General features: G+C 43.1%; 1 protein-coding gene across 1 annotated transcript in view; it reads right to left on the minus strand.

Annotated features, from left to right (window-relative positions):
• The window catches only part of LRRC72 (leucine rich repeat containing 72), a 42,984-nt gene that overhangs the window by 15,166 nt on the left and 5,634 nt on the right, over positions 1-22,184 (minus strand). Inside the window, exons 3-5 of the mRNA XM_026649484.1 lie at positions 13,427-13,496; positions 9,777-9,858; positions 6,389-6,502 (exon numbers count right to left, since the gene is read on the minus strand). Coding sequence (XP_026505269.1) covers positions 6,389-6,502; positions 9,777-9,858; positions 13,427-13,496 — 266 coding nt within the window. The remainder of the gene's footprint in view (positions 1-6,388; positions 6,503-9,776; positions 9,859-13,426; positions 13,497-22,184) is intronic.

Below are 22,184 nucleotides of genomic sequence, written 5' to 3' on the forward strand. Positions count from 1 at the left end.
ATTTCCTGATTTTTTGTTGTCTGTATTGTTACAGACATATTTGCTGACAGTTATTTTTAAATCCATTACCAAAATAATGTAAACTGGCATGATTATGTTCTATTATTTTGACAAATAAAATATGCAGAATTTTAAAATATTGTATGCATAATTTTAGGGCTGTCAAACAATTAAAAATATTAATCATAATTAATCGCCCTGTTAAACAATAATAGAATACCATTTATTTAAATATTTTTGGATGTTTTCCACATTTTCAAATATATTGATTTCAATTTCAACACAGAATACAAAGTATACAATGCTCACATTATATTTATTTTATTGTAAATATTTGAACTGTAAAAATAAAAGAAATAGTATTTTTCAATTCACTTAATGCAAGTACTGTAGTGCAATTTCTTTATCATGAAAGTTGAACTTACAAATGTAGAATTATGCACAAAAGATAACTGCATTCAAAAATAAAACAATATCAAACTTTAGAGCCTACAAGTCCACTCAGTCCTACTTCTTGTTCAGCCAATTGCTCAGACAAACAAGTTTGTTTACATTTGCAGGAGACAATGCTGCCTACTTCTTGTTTACAATGTCACCTGAAAGTGAGAACAGGCATTCGCATGGCACTGTTGTAGCCGGCATTGCAAGATATTTACGTGCCAGATGCACTAAAGATTGGTATGTCCCTTCATGCGTCAACCACCATTCCAGAGGACATGTCCATGCTGATGATAGATTCTATTCAATAACTATCCAAAGATATGCAAACTGATGCATGTTCATTTTCATCATCTGAGTCAGATGCCACCAGCAGAAAGTTGATTTTCTTTTTTGGTGGTTCAGGTTCTGTAGTTCTGCATCCAAGTGTTGCTCTTTCAAGACTTCTGAAAGCATGCTCCACACCTCGTCCCTCTCAGATTTTGGAAGGCACTTCAGATTCTTAAACCTTGGGTCGAGTGCTGTAGCTATCTTTAGAAATCTCATATTGGTACCTTTGCATTTTGTCACATCTCCAGTGAAAGTGTTCTTAAAATGAACGACATGTGCTAGGTCATCATTTGAGACTGCTATAACATGAAATATGTGGCAGAATGCAGGTAAAATAGAACAGGGGACATACAATTCTCCCCCAAGGAGTTCAGTCACAAATTTAATTAACACATTATTTTTTTAATGAGTGTCCTCAGCATCAAATCATGTGAAATTCAGGTGACATTGTAAACAAGAAGCAGGCAGCATTATCTTCTGCAAATGTAAAATAGCTTGCAGGCTCTAAAATTTTATACAGTTTTATTTCTGAATACAGTTTTTTTTATATAATTCTACATTTGTAAGTTCAACTTTCATGATAAAGAGATTGCACTACAGTATTTGTATTAGGTGAATTGAAAAATACTATTTCTTTTGTTTATACAGTTCAAATTACTTGTAATCAAAAATAAATATAAAGTGAGCACTATACACTTTGTATTCTGTGTTGTAATTGAAATCAATATATTTGAAAATGTAGAAAACATCCAAAAATATTTAAATAAATGGTATCCAGTTGTTGTTTAGCAGTACGGTTAATCGCGATTAATTTTTTTAATCGCTTGACTGTCCTAGTGGAAACCCAATCAATCACAGTCCCCTCCAACCTCAACCTTAATAAAACCTATAACAATGGGTTTTATACAGGTGTGCAATGTCACAAGCACAAACACAGCAAAAACCCCAGCCAGATAAACTCAAAACACGTAAAAAGAACTTGTGGTCTGTACCTAGGTTGGCATGTAACATCATGCAAGGTTAAATTCGTTTTACTGAAAGGTGGCCCACAGCAGCTGCACAAGTGAGATATCATCTTCTGTCTGGCATCCAGATGGATTTGTAGGCAACTCCAGCAAGCCTTGAGCCTACCAAATGCTGCTGAACTTGAAATTGAATTCCTTTTTTCCACGGCCACTGACATCGGGGTATGGTTTCATCAGCCAAAGCAGGAGAGGGTATGCAGGCCCCCAAAATAATAGTTGGCACAGATACCCCGTTCATAACATTTCCGGGGACTAAGGTCCCTGCTTTCCCCTTCAGGTACAAGCCAGATCTCTTCAGCCTAATGTCAGGAATGTTTCCTGTACTTTCCATGTTTGTGTTGAAGAACTTGCCTCTGTGGTCCACCAAGTCTTGCATAACAGTGGAATATTATCCTCTGCAGTCCTCATATTCATTTGCCCCTTCTGGTGGGTGCACTATGAGTACGAGTGCCATTGATGGTCCCAGCACAGAATGGGAACCCCATCCTCTGAAAACTAGCTATTATTTCAGGCATGTTCCTTATGACAACCACCAGAGGTAAAAGACAGTGCTAATGGCCTCACAACCTCAACTACCAACAGTTAAGTTTCCAACTCCAAAGTGATTTGCTAGAGACCTGTAGCTGTCCGGGATAGTGTAGCTGTCTGGATAGGGCAATAGTGACACACTTTTGTATCATTATGACTCCCTCAATTGAGTGTTCTTGTGCTGGAGGGTTGGTGCAAGCTCCTCACATAGCTCTATGAAGGTCTGTTTCTTCATGCAGAAGACCTGGAGCCACTGCTGCGTTGTCCCAAGTCTGCAAAACGATGTGGTCCAGCCACACCATGCGAGTTCTCCTATAACAGAAGTGGCAATAAACCAAAGGGTATTCCGTGGCAATAGCAGCTTTCATCAGATCTGTCCAGCCTGCCATAAATCAACTGCCTTCATTCCTCATGGCCTGTTGTCTTCAGTGACTCAGAAAATGCTGTCAAAAGGCTATCCAGTGTCTCGGCGGGTGCCTATCTCACTGCATAAACATTTCTTTTGCAATAAGGAGCAAGAGTAGGACCAGCGCATCCAATGGATCCATGACTTCCATCCAGTTCTGCAAGGATAGAAGTCAGGGGCCACATAATCTGGAAGAGCCATCAGCACACATGTGAAGGCGGGGGAAATTGTTTTCTGTGCTGGGGTCCAGGAAAATACTATATTCCAGTCCAACAACACACCACACATCAGTTCTTAGAGTGCCTCTGTATGTCCAAAGAACCTTGGGATATGAACCCTGAAGTGGTAGTGCTAAATTCCTGTACTTAGAGCAGCAGTATGAATGCAGGTACATACTGTTGTACAATGTCCAGCACAGTAAATGTAGACTCTCAGGGCAGATTTGCCTGGCTCACGCCTGCATGAATACAATCCAGCACTCAGGTATGCATATCAGTGTAGACATACCCTAAGGCTGAAACAACTCCTGTGGATTATGCAACTTCAGTGGTTATGGAGAGAAAGGTGGAAAGAGGGATAAGATATTGAGGCAAACAGTTTAGTGAGATTCATAAAGGATTATTCACTTAACTGAATAAACACAGAATCTGCAGATATTCTACACAGGTTAGAAAGTTATAAAATGTCAATCCTTCTTCCTCAGGGCATAAAGCAATTGCCAGACAGGATTGGTGAAGAGATACTCTCTTATGTTATAGAAAGATGTTACTGGCCAGTTGTGTTTTGGGGGCCCATTGATATAGGCAGGATATGGGAATGGATAATTGGTCTTCTCCATGCTGGAAATGGCTATGTTTATAATATTGGGGGGGGGGGACTCTGTGAAATATCTGCATTCTTCTTATGCTCCTGGTAGGGTGATGTTTAGATCAGAATTTTTTTTTTTAAATCACTGCATTTACTTGTATTAGGAGAACCACAAGATGGCAGTAATAGAAAGAGTTCCATTCTTACTGCTGCAGAGTTCAATCAGTACATTCTAAAACACTATATATAGCTCATAAGCCTACACTAGTGAATAAAATGAATGCTACTGTTTGGGAGAGATAGGTCTTTAGGAAGGAAATCCTAGAAGCACCTAAGCCTTAGGAAAATTTGGTTTAGTTTTGGATTTGATGTAATATCATTTTGGAATGGAGTGAGGCTTCAGAAATAGAGATTTTCAAAGGCACAAATGACAGCTAAGTACCTAATTCCCATTTACGAAAGACACTTAGGCACCTCCCTCACTACCCAGCCACCAATATGGTCCCTCTGGGTCCTGTAATCTTGTTTGAGAACAGCTGTCAGTTCCAAAAATAAATCTTTCTAGGTGTTCTGTCCATCAGCATGGTAGCATTGTATAAGAGATTTAGGTTCAGTTCCTTGGCTCCACCACACAATTTCGTTGTGGCCACGGGCACTTAATCTCTGTGGCTCAGTTCCCCATCTGTAAGTTAGGGATAATACTTTCTTTTTCCCCATTCTTGACTATCTTGTTCATTTAGAACGTAGCACAATGGGAAACTTATCTTGGCTGGAGCCTATAGGCACTATCATGATTCAAATATAGAAAAGAAGAAGAACCACCTAGTTAGAAGTAGCAGCAGGGTACTGCTGAGGACTCATATTTATGGAACTTGTTGCCTCTTGCTGTTTGCAAGAACCTGAGTCTGGTGATCTTCCGGCACAGTGAAAGGTGCATTTATTGAGTCAGTCTTTTTCACTGAGCCCAAGCCAGATTGTGGCTGGCCCTGGCACAGGAGAACCCTGGAGGGAACACAAAGAGTTTCTATGCCAAAAAGATGGGGTGGGGATGAACTGAGGCCATGCCCATGCCCTCCACTTCACATGCTGCATCCTCTGGAAGGGTGCACTAGCAAGACAGCCAGCCTGTGAACCTCAGGAAGTACAGTTTTTTCCATGAACTCCTGCTGCAGCAGTGCTGCTGCATACCATGTCCAATGTAGGGCAGTGTCTAAAAGCCCTAAAGGAGGGAAGTAGGATACTTTGGCAACTGATGTAGCTATTGGGATGAACAATAATGGTTTATTAGGCTGCTCAAATAATAATCCCCCCATGGGTGCTTAATATTAAATTGATGTTATATGTCCAGATGTTACATTGAAGGGTGCTGAGTAAATTTTATTTTTAATTGGACTATCCAACAATAAAAGAGAACCATCTAGCAACAATACGTATCTTCTCATTCCTAAAATAATCTTTATTTCATAAGAAGAATATTTGATAAAGGATAGCCACAGGATCTGGCTAATTCACACTAAAGGCTGGTAGGCTCAGTTCAAATTTCTGAACGCTGCAAATTAGCAAGTAAGCAAACCGATATTATTTATGAAGTAAGGATACTGCTTAAAAATGTACTCTTGTTCATTTATTTGACAGTCATTTGCTTCTAATGTGATAATGAAGGGTAGTATACTGTATTTCATTAAAATAATACTCTTCGTAATATAAGACCTCATTATCACCTTAATATAAATTCTTGACTGAAAGGAATTGCCAATTTCTTGTATGGGTTATAAAGTCCAGTGAGTATATACTGTATAGTGCAATAATATGTTCCTCTATAAAATGGACTTTTTTCCTGAATCCAAAAACGAGAATAAAATTTTGTATCAGAGCAAATTGGAGTGTTCTATCTTTTATTTTTATTTGCTAGTGGTTGGAACAATGGGAACTACATTACCATGTCATTATGACTGATGTATGCATCAGTTCAGCATTAGAACACTGCTTTGAATTCTTGCTATTACTGTTTGTTTCACAATACTGTGAAGGAAACTGTTTGTGCTTGTTGAAGCTCCCTTTTAATTGCTTTTGCTGTAACACTAAATCCGAGTGACAGCACCACTTAGAAATGGGATGTCTGTCCAAACTTTGTCTAATCATTTCAAACAACTTCATTTTTAGAGGTCTATTTTTAGATTTTACACATAATGGAATAACTTACAATAATTTGACTAGTATGTTGTCTTTATAACACTTTACTTGTTTTTCAGTTCTTGGCTCAGTTTCAGGTTCAATTTAAAAATGTACTTTTCAAGACATCTTTTTATTTCTTGCCATCAAACATCCAGGTTTTTGAATGCATAAGCTAGGAGCTGATGATATTATACACGTCCATTAATTATGTTACTAAGACATGAAATTAGTTTCCTGTTTCTTAAAGTTCTGAGCGCTTGGTATGATCTATGAGCACATTCCTTTAGGAAAGATGGAGAAAGATTGCTTATACTTTCATTTTCAATAGGTTAATAGCATATAATCCTACTTCCCTTGAGGCTACTTCACACAGTACAACTTAGTGGCGCCAGCACTGTCTTGTTCATGTTAATTTGAAATTTCAGAGACTACAGTTATTTCATTTACCACTTACGCCACACAGTATATCAAAATGCCTACACTAGTTAAAACAGATATTGGTATGCTTAATTTAAAAAAATATTATTATTGTATGTGAGAATCCATTTACTCTGGAGAAAAGAGGAGGAAAATATCTTGGACATCTGAATGATTTAGTTCCATTCCTACTTACAAAAATGTCTGTTTTTCCCTAATTTCCAATGATTACAGCTATGCATAATAAAAAGTGATACATTACTTAGGGTCTGCAGACTTATCATTCCCTTTAGTTCCTTCACTGTTGTGTCAAGGTTTTTCAGCTGGTTGTTGTGAAGCAACAAGATCTGCAATGCATGCAAATGTTTCAGAGCCCCTGAAATAAAATGTATTATAATAAATGATTCTCGCCATAGTTGACTACCTTGACTTGCTAATTTGTTTTGCTATGCTACACATTTAGTTTGCCATCCTAATTATCCATCCACTCCCACAACTACATACAACACTTCTCATGCTCACTATACTCATCCTCTGTTTCAGCAACTCTACTTCTTGTCTTTCCTCCTTCTCTACCTCATCCCAGAAATTTTGCATCCCTTATTTCCTCTTTTCTATTCACAGCATTTGCATCTTCATCTCTTTCTTTCCCATCCCTGCTCCCCTACTTCTCTCTCTAACCTCACCTCCAAAAATCTACATCCAACCTCTACTGCCTCCTCCTTCCCCTGATAGCCACATCAATCTTGGATCATCTATCATCCCCATCCTATCATACCGGTTTCACCTTTCCCAATTACCACCTCTGCCTCAAAGGCTCCACATTAACCAATTTAAACTCCATTCTCTCTGGAACATTAGCTCCACCTCAAATAATCTTACATTTGAAAAAAAAAGTCACCACCAGTCACTCACTTGCCTACTCAGACTATGTCACTCCCCTCACTAGGGTTGCCAGATGTCCAATTTTTGATTGGAACACCCGGTCGAAAAGGGACCCTGGTGGCTCCGGTCAGCACCACTGACCAGGCCATTAAAAGTGCGGTTGGCGCAGGGCTGGAAGGCTCCCTACCTGGCTCTGCATGGCTCCCAGAAGCGGCAATTTGTCCCTTGGCTCCTAGGCGGAGGCACGGCTAGGCAGCTCTGCGCGCTGCCCCCTTCCCGAGCATCGGCTCCACAGCTCCCATTGACTGGGAACTGCAGCCAATGGGAGCTGCGGGGGCCGGGCCTGTGGGCGGAGGCAGCGCACAGAGCCACCTGGCCATGACTCTGCCTAGGAGCCAGCTGCTTCTGGGGAGCCGCCCAGACCCTGCACCCCTTCCCGCACTCCAACCCCCTGCCCCAGCCTGGAGCCCCCTCCTGTACCCCAAACCTCTCATCCCAGGCCCCATCCCAGAGCCCGAACCTCCAGCTGGAGCCCTCACCTCCTGCACCCCAACCCCCTGCCCCAGCCTGGAGCCCCCTCCTGCACCCTGAACCCCTTATTTCCAGCCCCACCCCTCCCACACCCCAATCCCCTTCCTCAGCCCACACCCCCCTCCCACACTCCGAACCCCTCGGCCCCAGCCCAGAGCCCCCTCCTGTGCTCCAAACCCCTCAGACCCGGTCCCACCCCAGAGCCCACACCCCCAGCTTGAGCCCTCACTCCCTCCCACACCCTAACCCCCTGCCCCAGCCTGGAGCCTCCTCCTGTACCCTGAACCCCTCATTTCTGGCCCCACGCCAGAGCCCACACCCCCAGCCAGAGCCCTCACCCCCTCCCACACTCCAGCCCCCTGCCCCAGCCCAGTGAAAATGAGCAAATGAGTGAGGGTGGGGGAGAGAGCAACAGAGGGGGGGATGGAGTGAGCAGGAGTGGGGCCTCGTAGAAGGGGTGGGGCAGGGTGGGGCTTCAGGGAAGGGGCAGGAACAGGGCAAGGGTGTTTGGTTTTGTGTGATTAGAAAGTTGGCAACCTTACCCCTCACCCATTTTGTTTTGCCAGTGAAGACAGCCTTGCTGTTTCTTTCTCCCACATCTAGTTACCTTCTTCCATACTGCCCCCTATGCTTGGAACAACCTCCCATTCCCTTCTTAAAGATTCACATTTCCCATAAGTCCCAAAGACACTAACCAATGTCATTTAACTTCCTTCTCCAATCTAACATTATATAAAGAGAGAGAGAAAATATTAACATGAACAATTTTTTTAAATACTAAGGGACAGATTCTGTGACAAAAGTAAAATAAAAGTCCTTAAGAGATAAAGATGGAGCTTCACAAGAAGCCAGTTTTGCAGAATAACTTCACAGAGTACAATTGTACTTGAAATGTAAGTGACAATTATACTGGTAGGGAAATTGCATAGCCTTTGCAGACATACTACATATGAGACAATCTATTACTTTACTATCCTTTAGTTTCATGGTATGTCTGTCAGTCTTGCTAATCAGTTTACTATCATATACATTTATATGGTTTCCAAAGGGTACTTTTAATTAATTATGAATTGTCTGACCAGCAAATCTTGCATATTCATTTGAATAAGAGAACTTGCCACAGTAGATCAGAAATGTATTTCAACGGCATGATTTTTTCCACCAAAATGGTGTACTATGCTTCCAGAATCAATATATTTTCAGTTCACTTTTAACAAAAAATATAAATGCAATCTTACTAAATTAGTATTGTTTATTTCAACCTACTTGTCAACAAGTGGCCTCCTCCAAGCACCCCCTTGTGGCCTCAGGGCAGCCCTGCAAGCAGCCCCTCACCTCAGTTTCCAATCTTGGTTCCTCAATAAACTCAAAAAGAGTCTTTTACAAATCTAATAACAACAGCCCTCTTCAGAGTCTGGTTTAACTTAAAATTCAAAAAATAAACACAAAAATCTTCCCTCCAGCCTTAAGCTGGGCACAGCCCGCAAACTCCTCTGGTGTCGTGTCGTGCCTGGTCTTGCCTCGTCTCAGACCTGGCCACCTTCCCTCTATGTATCGCTCTGCTGCCCATTATAGGGGAGTCAGCTCCTCCATATCCAGCTGGTTCTAATTAAATCCCATACATCATCCCAGGTGTGGCAGGGAGGACTAATTGTATGGGGTTGGCCAGCTCCCATGCCTCTGGCCCTTACAGGGCAAGACACACCACTACACTACTGTTTACATTTTAAAATAGCCAATTAATAACAACAGTTACAGAGAAAGGGGCAAATTTATCCCTGACTGAAGTAGATGCAATGAAGCTGCACCCACTTACATCATGGTTGAATCTGACCCTAAATATCACTATATAACCACTCAAGTGTAGTGTAATAAATCATGTTCCTAAAACATCATTTTTGTGTACAGACGCTCCCCGACTTACACAAATTTGCACTTACGGAAAAAGTTCCATAAGCCAGAAATAGGATTTTCGAGTTGTGGAAATTTTTGCGTAACGTACAGGTATACGTTTCCAACTTACGCAAAATTCGAGTTACGCAAGGCTTTCCAGAACGGAATGATTGCGTAAGTCGGGGGGCGTCTGTATGCTGTTATAAACTGGGAGATGTTATTTTCAGCTACTAGCAGTCAGTCACTGACTACGGACCACCTAAATCAAACTCACTTAGCTTGCTGATACACAGAAAAAAACTTCACATTTTTGCTCTAAAGTTTAAAATGTAAGACAATACCTGCTATATCTATGAGCTCATTATTGTTGAGGTAGAGTTCTGTCAAGCGATAATTATTGATCAAGAATGTTAGCTTCTGGATCTGAAATATGAGAATCAGGGAAACAGGTACCTGTCAGTCTAATTTTAATTTTGGAGAACTATATATTAATATATTGTATATTTTTAAAGAAGTATTTGTTCTTGTTTCGGTGAAAATGGTCCCGTTTTAGGACTTCTTTGAGAGCTGAAAAAGTCTCAATAATATTCATTATGTGTGATAAATACATATAGAATAACCTTACAGAAATTCCTTATAGAACCTTCTGACTCAGTGATTTAGATTTTGTATTTTGGAACACATTTTCACTGAAAATTACTGGGCTTTCCTAGCTATCGGGAAGTTTTGTTAAGTTTTTCCATATAAGTAGGGGTCTACTTAAATCACAGAGAAATCACACATTTTTTGCAGGTTGGTCACAGTATAAATGCCAAATTTGCTACTTATGCTGTAACCAACTCATGAAAAATGTATGATTTCTCCACAGCATTTCTCAAACTGGGGGCTCACAAGCCTATTGTAGGGGTGTCATGGTATTGCCACCCTTACTTCTGCACTGCCTTCAGAGCTGGGCAGCCAGAGACCGGCGGCTGCTGGCCACCCAGCTCTGAAGGCAGAGTGGAGAGTGGTGGCTGCTGGCTGGGTGCCCAGCTCTGAAGGCAGCACCATCGCCAGCAGCAGTGCAGAACTAAGGGTAGCATGGAATGGTATCGCCACCCTTATTTCTCGGCTGCTGTTCGCAGTAGCACCCCTTCTTGTCAACTGTTGAGAATAGCCCACTTCCACCTTAATTGAATTGGCTCGTTAGCACTGACCCCCCACTTGGTAAGGCAACTCCCATCTTTTCATGTGCTGTGTATTTACAGCTGCCTCTGTATTTTCCACTCCATGCATCTGATGAAGTGGGTTTTAGCCCACGAAAGCTTATGCCCAAATAAATGTGTTAGTCTCTAAGGTGCCACAAGGACGCCTCGTTGTTTTTAATTTAATCTTTGTTACTGTTTAGGTTTAAAGATGGAGAATATGGATAAATGGGTCTGATTTTTGTCTTGTTGATCAGTAGGTTAAATTTTGCTTGGTCATCAAGAAGCCCTATCTTCTCACACTTCATGTCCTTCAGAAATGTGCAGCAATGCCATGAACTAGTTCAGCTCATTTATGTCTCCATAATTAAAAGTTTTTAAACATTTGAATAACTACAAGTCTTTCAACAGAGTTGACATGAGATGCTTTATAATTAATATTGGCTTGAGGCAGCAGAAATCCACACACTCCTAAGTTATGTGGAATGTATACTAATTTTTCTGTTCTTCACAAAACTGCATACTTATCTTAGCAAGTACTGCTGCACACAGAGTCCTCAGATACTGAGCACATTAAGAAATCATGTGAACTACAGAACAGTAACTTATAAAAAAGTTTTAAATGTTTTAAACTACTATGAGTTATCAATTTTTCAGTACAAATTGATAGTTGTTTTCATTTTGTTAAAGATCAGTGAATAAATGTGCAGATTTGCATTTGATAAGAGCAGGGAAGGGCATGAGCTGGTTTTGTTGCCAATTAGCTGATTTTTGAAATATTTTGGTTTTGGGTGTTATACTTTGCATTTATATCAGACCTTCCATCTGAGGGTCCTGAGTACTTTACAAAATTGCCTCAAAACCCATATGGGATACACTAAGTAGTATAATCTTTACTATACCACCCCTAGGACACTGAGTGTAAGGCATATATCCACAAAAGTAGTTAAGCATCTAAACCTCAGACTTAGGTGCCTAAAGCTAGGGTTTAGGTGACTAAAACCCAGTTTTGCCTCCGCTTCAAGCCACAAAGCTCCCAGTGTACACTGTAGGTGCCTAAACTCACCTAGTGCCTACATTTTCAGGGTAAAAGTTCCCTAGTTTCAGAAATTTCTGCCTCTGGGCACACTCACTGCTTCCTCCCTCTAGGCATCCAGATGCCTGTCTTCCATCTAAGCCCCAGAGTAATTCATGAACCAGGGAAATAAAGGCATTCAGGGAAAGACAGACTTAAGTCGCATGCAGGGCATGATCTGGTAGGTGGGCTCTGAGCACACCTACTGGAGCAGGTCTCATTCAAAATCCAGGAGAAGGACGTGGTGGTGGTGGTAACAACCACCTTATAGCTTTTAGCCCAGCGGTTAGAACAGTCACCTGGGATGTGGGAGACCCACCTTCAATTCCACCCAGCCTCTGTCAGAGGAGGAGAAAGGATTTGAACATGGGTCTCTCTATGGTCCAATGCATTTTTAAGTATGTATCCACAGTGGAACTGTCACTGGGCCAGAGAGAGAAAGAATGACAGTAATCCAGTGGTTAGGGCACCAAGATAGGAGACCCAGGCTCCAGTCCCGCTGCTCCAATCACCCTTTAATTATTTATCCAGAGGGAAATAGCTTCAATCGGAGAGACTGAGGAAGCCCCACATCAGAATGTCCCATAGCACAGTGATTAGAGCACTCTCCTGAGAGGCAGGGGACCCCTGTTCAAATCCTTTCTCCCACTCAGGGGAGGGGAAAAATTGAACCTTGGTCTCCTACATCCCAGCTAACTACATCCTTGGTCTCCTACATCCCTAAGTCAGCTTTATGGATCACAGCATTGTTCCTGTGATTTTTCTAGGCATGTAAAAGTTAGGTACCATGACGCTCGATGTCGCAACACCTAAGTCCCTTCATGGATGCCACCTTAGGTGACTTACTTAGGGTCACACAGTGAGTCAATGAGCTGGGAACAAAACACAGGTAAACTTACAGTAACTGAGGGTTTAACTCCTAGTCTTTTGTTCTTATAAGTAACTGATTTAGGGAGAGATTGTGGCCTATCCAGCACGCTGGCGCAAGGTACCCCCTTATTTCCTTATACCACCACTTTCTGCGCACATGGGGAAGCAGACTCCAAAGAGTTGCTATATCTCCCCTTTGTAGAGATAGATAGGAGGGTGGGATGGGCAGAATCTCAACTCTACTGCTGTCTCCAAAGTGTCTACCAGGATAGTTACCCTGGTTTGTCGGAGAGCATATACCGGGACAGGTATAGACCTGTTACAGTTTACTCCCTCCCTGAAACAGCAGGGAGATTGACAGTGAAACTGTGCCTCAGAGTCATAATAAATTTCCCTCTGAGGGTGCTCTAGGAGTAGCAAAACAATGTACTGTTTTCTGGTAAGGTCAGAAACTGACAATCTTAGGTATATTAGCAAACACATTTTTCAATACCTTAATTCCGGAAGGTCTTTGATTTGGAAAATAGATCAGATCTTTCTAAAATCTCTCTATTTTTATAACTCTGGTAGAGATACTTAATCCTTTCGATGAACTAAATATGAATATAATTCATTATTATTTTAAAGGGAAAAATGTCAACTTATACTCTACTATGTATATCAAAACAGGTTGCTTAAAAATATCACATTTAAATTAATTGATTCATATTTTTGTAAAGAAATGAGAAATAATCTTTTAAAAAAACAACTATATCTACCAATTTTGTAATTTTTAAATGTTTTGTAATAGCAAAAGTATTAGGTAGTAATAAAAAATTATTTTAGGTACCAGTATTCATATTTTAATAAAATGTCTTATTACCTTATTGTTGTTAAGCCACAAATACCTTAAGGTCTGAAATCGTGACAGATTAGGGACTTCTTTAAGTCCCCTGAGAAGAAAAAAAAGTTGTCCAACTTCAATATTTCATAATTACTCTGTAAATATAATTTAATCTTCAGTCAAATTATACTATACAAACATTATAAAGCAACAATTTTACAGAGCCTTTAATAGAAAACGACATACAGAATAATATGACTGTGGTAGTGTAGTTATGATCAGTGCTTGGGAGTGCAAGCAACCAAAGTAGTAGAAGTAGTAAAGAAAACTCTTTTGTAAAGAAAATAAAATCTTAATTTTCTCGAAATTGAATTCAGTTTCTCTGAAGAAAAAAGTCATTTAAAAAAATTATTATTAAAGCAGGAGTCCCAGCTGCTTTGCATTTCAAAGAAATACTGCTTATAACACATGAGGAGAATTCTTACATTTTGGAGGACACCAAGCCAATGGGAAAATTATTACTGAACGTGTGGCCTGGAGCTACCAGACATGGCTCTAAAGAGGAAAAGATGGAAAACTGAAACCCAACAAATGGATGGACATATTTCTGAGCAGACCTGATATTTCTAGTGTTAAACATTACTTCTCTAAATCAAATTCTCATTAAGAATTGGTGTTGTACTCAATATATGTCATGTAATTACCTGGGCTATGTAAACACAGGAGAAGGTTACTCACTCTGTGCAGTAACTGAGGTTCTTCGAGATGTGTGTCCCTGTGGGTGCTCCACTTGTAGGTGCGGCAGTGCCCCCTGCACCTGGGATTGGAGATCTTCATCAGCAGCGCCTGTCGGACCGCACATGCGCATATTCCCCATCACACTGTGAGAGGGGCGTATATAAATCGCTGTGTAGTCCGACCACCCCCCGTTTCTTCCCTGCCGCAGAGCATATGTTTTTGACTGCAAAGCAGAAGGGAGGAGGGTGGGAAGTCGAGCACCAATAGGGACACACATCTCGAAGAACCTCAGTTACTGCATAGGGTGAGTCACCTTCTCTTCTTCTTTGAGTGATGTCCCTATGGGTGCACCACTTGTAAGCGACTAGAAAGTAGTGCCCCTAATTGGAAGGCTGGGTCTTTGGAGTGATATTTACTGTTGATAATAGGACAGCATGTCCTAGGTCCAGGAGAGTGTCTGCTGTGGCATCGTACGTACAAGCATAGTAATGGGCAAAAGTGTCTGTTGATGTCCATGTAGCCACTTTGCAAATTTCAGCAATGGGGGCATTGTTGAGAAAAGTTATTGAGGTAGATAATGAACATGTGGAATGTGTTCTGATTGTGGTAGGAGGTTGTCTATTGTGGAGTTTGTAAGATAAATGTGTAGACTGTGAGATCCACCTTGAAAGGCATTGTTTAGGTATGGCTGTGTCTCTGGATCTTTCGATGGTGGAGAGGAATAATCGTGGTGGTTTTCGGAAAGGTTTAGTCCTGTCCAAGTAAAAAGATAATGTTAGTCTCACGTCTAGGGTGTGTAGAGCTGCCTCCTGTTGATTACTGTGAGGCTTCGGGAAGAAACAAGGAAGGTGTATTGGTTGGTTGAGAGGGAAAGACGTTGGAACCTTAGGTAGAAATCTTGGATGTGGGCGTAGTGTAACTTTGTCCTTATAAAACAGTCTGTATGGTGGATATGCCATAAGGGCCATGATTTCGCCAACTCGTCGGGCAGAAATGATGGCAACAAGGAAGGCCATTTCATTGACAGATGCACATAAGAACAGGTTTTCATTGATTCAAACAGGGGTCTAGTCAGAGAACGTAGGATGAGGACGAGGTCCCAGGCAAGGGTTGGGTCTCTTATGTGTGGATAAGGATTGTGGAGACCCTTCAGAAAACGTTTCCTAAGTGGATGTGTAAAAACAGAATGACCATCTATGGGGCAGTGAAAAGTAGTGACTGCTGCCAAGTGTACCCGAATGGAGCTGATGGATAATCCTGATTCTTTAAGGTGTAGCATGTAGTCCAGGATAAGCGTGTGCTACGTCGACTTGGTGGGAGGCGCACCAGCATTGAAATCTAGTCCATTTGTGAACCTAAGTGTGTCTAGTTGTGTCACATCTGCTATTCAAAAGTATCTGTTTGACTGCATCCGAACAGGTTATTTCTGAATCCCAGAACCACGGAGGAGCCAGGCTTTGAGGTGCAGCATCTGTGGATTGGGATGGAGAATGCATCCTATGTCCTGTGAAAGGAGCCACGGCGTTAGATGGAGAGAGATTAGTTGGCATACCGTCATGTGGAGTAGGTAAATTGTGGCCATGTTGGAGCTATTAGTATGACATGAGCTTGATCCTCCTGTATCTTACTAAGAATTTGGAATAGGAGGGACCAGGGAGGGAAGGCATAAAGGAAAGGCATCTCATGTTCTGAGGAATGCATCTCTAAGAGATCCATGTCCTAGTCCCACTCTGGAACAGAATTGAGGGCAGCAGGTGTTGTGCTATGTGGCAAAAAGATCTATGGTGGGGAATCCTCATCGGCTGAAGATGCGCTGAAGTGCTCACATATCCAGTTCCCACTCCTGATCGTGAGAGAACCTCCTGCTCAATACGTTAACGGTGGTGTTCCGACATCCTGGAAGGTATGCTACTGAAATGATCATGTTGTGTTGGATACACCAGTTTCACAATTTGAGTGCCTCTGACCATAAAGAATGGAACCTCACTCCACCCTGCCTATTGATGTAACACATGCAGGCGAGATTGTCCATCATGACTCTGATGGTCTGAGTGGAGGGAGGAAATGTCAGCAGGCACTGCAGACTGCTCGTAGTTCTAGGAGATTAATGTGTGGGGTGGGTTCGGTTAACTACCATCTGCCCTGCACTGTGTGATCATGGAGATGCACTCCCCAACCGATTTGGGAGGCATCAGTTGTTAGGATCGTGGTCAGTTGTGGTTGGAGGAAAGGAACTCCAACATAGGCATTGTTAGGCTGTCTCCACCAAAGTAGTGAGTCCTTGACTCTCATCGGCATGGATAAAAGTTTGTGGAGGCTGTGTTTGTGGGGGAGATATAGTGTACGCAGCCATGCCTGAAGACATTGCATGTGTAGTCTTGCGTGACTGACCATGAAAGTGGCTGCTGCCATGTGGCCTAGAAGTTGGAGGCACATTCTGGCAGAGATCTGGGGGCAAATTTGTGCATTGGATACCATACACAAGAACCTGTGAGGTAGTAGGAAGGCTCTGGCTTGTATGGCATCCAACCGTGTCCCAATTAATTCCAGTTGTTGTATTGCATTAAAGTGGACTTTTCTAGGTTCAAAAGGAAACTCAGCTTCGTGAACAGGTCCATTGTTATGTGAACGGCTCAGAGAATGTGGTTTCAGATGGGGCATTGAGAAGACAGTCATCCAAGTATGGAAAGATGACAGCTCCTTGTTTTCTTAGGTAGGCACTGACTACTGCAAGAATCTTGGAGAACACCCGCGGTGCTGTGGACAGTACGAAAGGCAGTACCTTGTACTGGTAGTGGTCATTGCCCACGACAAATCAGAGAAATCGCCTGTGGACAGGGTGTATTGTAATATGAAAGCATGCAAGTTGGAGGTCGAGGGCTGAGAACCAGTGCCCCTGTTCCAGTACTGCAATAATAGTTGAGAGGGTAGCCATCTTGAAGCATGCGGTTTGACTAACTTGTTTAGATTGCGGAGGTCCAGGATGGGTTGCCAGCCACCAGATTTCTTCCAGATCAGGAAATAGTGGGAGTAGAAACCCTGTCCCATGTGCTGGGAAGGGACTGGTTCCATGGCTCCCCATTGCAGAAGATGATTTATTTCTCCCCGTAGAATGGAATCATGAGAGGAATCCCTGAAAAGGGATGGGGAGAGGAGGTGGTGGGGCAGGATAGTTAAGAAGGGGATGGAGTATCCTTCCTGGATTATCTCTATAACCTACTTGTCCAAAGTGATGAGTCTCCAAGATGGGGAAAATTGAGCTAGTCAGTCACCAAACTGGTGGAATGTCAAAGATGGTGGGAATGACTGGAAGAGGGGGAGGCTTCTTGGGGCCTCCACCAGACCTTCAAAATTGTTGTTTCGGTGGGAAGTGCCTGAGAGGTAGCCCCTTGAGGAGTGGGCTGTCTATGTTTGGTGGGAGGCCTTTGTCTTCGGCGCTGGGTGTCATAATGCTGTTGAGGATTGTACTCCTGTGATTGGGAGTGTCTCTTTGGTGCTGGCATGTAAATTCTGAGAGAGCAGAGTGTAGCTTGGGAGTCTTTAAGGGAGTGCAGAGAATCGTCCATGCACTCTGAGAATAGCTTCTGGCCCTCAAAAACTAAGTCTTCTACTGTGGTTTATACCTCCATAGGAAAACCTGAGAGGTGGAGCCATGATGCACACCTCATGACCACAGCAGTCATGAAGGATCAGGCAGTGGTGTCTGCATATTCTAAAGAGGCTTGTAGGGTTGTACAGGTTAGGAGGTGTCCTTCCAATATTAGGGACTGGAATTGCTCTTTCTTGGCCTCCAGTAGGTCATAGAATCATAGAAGATTAAGATTGGAAGAGACCTCAGGAGGTCATCTAATCCAACACCCCATTCAAAGCAGGACCAACACCAACTAAATCATTCCAGCCAGGGCTTTGTCAAGCTGGGCCTGAAAAACCTCTAAGGATGGAGATTCCACCACCTCCTTAGGTAACCTATTCCAGTGCTTCATCACCCTCCTAGTGAAATAGTGTTTCCTAATATCCAACCTACACCTCCCCTACTGCAACTTGAGACCATTGCTCCTTGTTCTGTCATCTGCCACCACTGAGAACAGCCCAGTTCCATCCTCTTTGGAACCCCCCTTCAGGTAGTTGAAGGCTGCTATCAAATCTCCCCTCACTTTTCTCTTCTGCAGACTAAACAAGGCCTGTTCCCTCAGCATCTCCTCGTAAGTCATGTGCCCCAGCCCCCTGATCATTTTTGTTGCCCTCCACTGGACTCTCTCCAATTTGTCCACATCCTTTCTGTAGTGGGGGGCCCAAAATTGGACGCAATACTCCAGATGTGGTCTCACCAGTGCCAAATAGAGGGGAACAATCACTTCCCTTGATCTGCTGGCAATGCTCCTACTAATGCAGTCCAATATGCCGTTAGCCTTCTTGGCAACAAGGGCACACTGCTGACTCATATCCAGCTTCTCATCCACTGTAATCCCAGGTCCTTTTCTGCAGAACTGCTTCTTAGCCAGTCGGTCCCCAGCCTGTAGCGCTACATGGGATTCTTCCGTCCTAAGTGCAGGACTCTGCACTTGTCCTTGTTGAACCTCATCAGATTTCTTTTGGCCCAATCTTCCAATTTGTCTAGATCACTCTGGACCCTAGCCCTACCCTCCAGCGTATCTACCTCTCCCCCCAGATTAGTGTTATCCGCGAACTTGCTGAGGGTGCAATCTATCCCATCATCCAGATCATTAATAAAGATGTTGAACAAAACCGGCCCCAGGACCGACCCCTGCGGCACTCTGCTTGATACCGGCTGCCAACTAGACATCGAACCATTGATCACTACCCATTGAGCCCGACAATCTAGCCAGCTTTCTATCCACCTTATAGTCCATTCATCCAATCCATACTTTTTTAACTTGCTGGCAAGAATACTGTGGGAGACAGTATCAAAAGCTTTGCTAAAGTCAAGATATATCACGTCCACTGCTTTCCCCATATCCACAGAGCAAATTATCTCATCATAGAAAGCAATCAGGTTGGTCAGGCAAGTCCTTGCTCTTGGTGAATCCATGTTGACTGTTCCAGATCACCTTCCTCTCCTCCAGGTGCTTTAAAATGGTTTCCTTGAGGACCTGTTCCATGATTTTTCCAGGGACCGAGGTGAGGCTGACTGGTCTGTAGTTCCCCGGGTTCTCCTTCTTCCCTTTTTTAAAGATGGACACTATATTTGCCTTTTTCCAATCGTCCGAGACATCCCACAATCGCCACGAGTTTTCAAAGATAATGGCTCTGCAATCACATCGGCCAATTCCCTCGGCACCCTTGGATGCATTAGATCTGGACCATGGCAGAGTTCCTCCAATTTAGAGTAGTTTATGTAATTATACTTAGCCATGAGAGCTTCATAGTTTGAGATTCTAAATTGGAGCATGGCTGATGAATACGCTTTGTGTCCAAATAAGTCTGAGTGTTTCCACCTCAGTCTGGATAGCTAGAATGGGATTGGCATTGACGGCCTTTCTCTTGCACTGCATTGTCCACCTAAGAATTTGGGATGGGGCACGAGAATAGAAATCGCGCATCCTTCACCGGAACATATTTTTTTCAGGTCAGAGGGATGGATACTGCCAGAGCACCTTCACGGGGTCAAGAAGAACCTCATTGATCGGTAGTGTGTTCTTGGAGGAAGAAGATGTGTGGAGGATATCAAGCAGTTTATGCTGCTGGTCCTTGACTTCCTCCAAAGGAATCTGCAGGGAGTCTGCAATCCTGCGGAATAAGTCTTGAAAATGTCTCATCGGCAGATATAGGGGGTGGAGGAGGAAAAATGTAATGTTGGTGGAGCCTCCTCCTCCTGTTCCTCTTCCTGATCTTCCTCTTCACTTGGTATCCGCAGGAGTTCAACCAGCGGAGGGCGAGAGACCGATGGAGAAGGGAGAGGTGTAGGTCTCCAGCTTTGCTCCCTGGGGGGGGGGTCCTGAACTGTGCTCTGTACATGGCCCAAGGGTCCCAATATGGCCAATGTGGAGGGAGTGTAATATGTGGCTGCGTCTCAAGTGGTTCATGCCAAGATTGTGGACCAGATATAGACTGTGGATAGTGAGGATGAGCAGGTCTGATTTGCCTAGTAGACGAAGGAGCAATGGAGCTCTCCTCTTCCTCCTTCTCATCACTGGGGAAGAGAGGTGCCATCCTCAATGGAAAAAGGGAGTCTGGAGAGAAGAGTGGAAGTGGGGGAAGGACAAGTCAAAGGAGTGGAGACTCAGAGATGTTAGAGACCAGCAGGTCTTTAGGGTATCTAAAGTCTTGTGGAGAGGGAAAAAAAATCATCAGTGCCAGCGTACGATTCGGTGTCAAAGAAAGGGTGTATTCTCCCAAAGTGTCTGTAGATAGCGCCAGAGACTTGGTTGGTGCAGATGACTTGACCGGTTCTGATGACGTGACCAATGCCAATGATTTCGATAGAGCTGAGGACTTACTCGGTGCTAATGGCTTCGTCAGTGTCAGAAAAGGCACAGGTGCTAGCAGTTTATACCTGCCATAGCTCCTGAAGTTGGCCTGTCTTGTTCCCCAGAGCTGGGAAACAGAGCCAAGGGCTGTAGGTCTGCCCAGTTAGGGTGTTTAGACTATTTCTTCATATTGATACCAGAGGTACTTGAACAGGCCCTGGAGCTGTGCCCTGTCAGATGAGGTTGAGACAACAGACCTTGCCAGGGATGGTGTTCTAGAGGGTGTGCCTCAAAGTGTGAGGAGGGAGCCCATTTCTTTTCATCCAAGCAAGAAAGAGATGACTTTCTCCTCAAGGGATGTGGGGAGTAAGGATTAGAGATGACCTCACAGAGCATGTAGGCCTCTCCAGGAAAGAGTCTGGGCCCAGGTCCAATGCCAGTTGCAGCAATTTCTCCATGAGGAGAAGTTTTAATCTAATGTCCCGGTCTTTTCTGGCTCTGGGTTTCAGGGCAAGGCAGTGAATACACTGTGGGTGATCACCTGTTACCGGGAAGGTGGAGCCACAAGAAACACACCTGTTAAACCCAGGGGATCTGGGCATAAGGATGGAGGAAAAAGGCTTCCTGGTCAGGAAGGGCGGAAACAAGGGAAAACAGAAACCTAAGCTATGAAATAACTGTAAAGGTAAAGTTAAAACAAACAAAAAATGTTTATAGATAGAAGGAAGAAAGGTGAAGAAGAAAATACTAACTACACTACACTAACAGGTAAGGGACTATCTAGTGAGGTGATAGGAGAAGCAGGCTCTGCAGTGGATTCCGTCCCAGACCAAAGTCGGTAGAGAAGGAACTGGGGGTGGTTGGACCACACAGTGATATATCTGCATCCTGCTCACAGCACGAGAAGGGGGAGGGGCACATATGCAGTCCAACGGGCATGGCTGATGAAGATCTCAGATCCCAGGCACAGGGGGCACTTCCGCACCTACAAATAGAGCACCCACAAGGACATCATTCAAAGAAGAAGCTATGATTACTGTCTCTCCTGAATTCCCTCCTATTTTTTAATTACACTCACTTGATGTGTCTTGTTTTAAATTAGACTGTCAGCTCCTTGGGGCAGGGACTGTCTCTTTTCTATTTATATAGCAACTAGCACAATGGGGCCTTAGGTCACTAGGGTAATATAAACCACAATAAACTTCCCTCACCAGAAAACCCAAGTTGAGCTGCCCAATAATTCTTGTAATACTTGCTTCTCCCTCATCCTTCGCTGCCATAAAGGATTTTTATTTCCTCTATGATATTTATCTTAAAATTGATTTTGTAAATGGACTTGATCAAGTTGCAGGATCAGGACCTGTGTTTGGTAAGGAAGCAATAGGATCAGAAATGATTAACATCATATCATCAACCTAAAGTGCCAATTGATTTGTTTATGAATGAACTGTAAAACTTAGTATCTGATTTTTCTCTAATCTTCCATGCAAACTGCTCCATATCCAGGAAAAAAAGAAGAGGAAAGATGAGACTAGGCACCTCTGCTTAGTCCAGCTTTTAAAAATAATCTGCTTGAAGCATACCCCACCAACTAAGGGTACATCTATACTACGAGCTGGTGTGATTTCCAG

The sequence above is a fragment of the Terrapene carolina genome, unplaced genomic scaffold, assembly GCF_002925995.2.
Source record: "Terrapene carolina triunguis isolate 2854851 unplaced genomic scaffold, T_m_triunguis-2.0 Scaffold84, whole genome shotgun sequence".
Taxonomy (NCBI): Eukaryota; Metazoa; Chordata; order Testudines; family Emydidae; genus Terrapene; species Terrapene triunguis.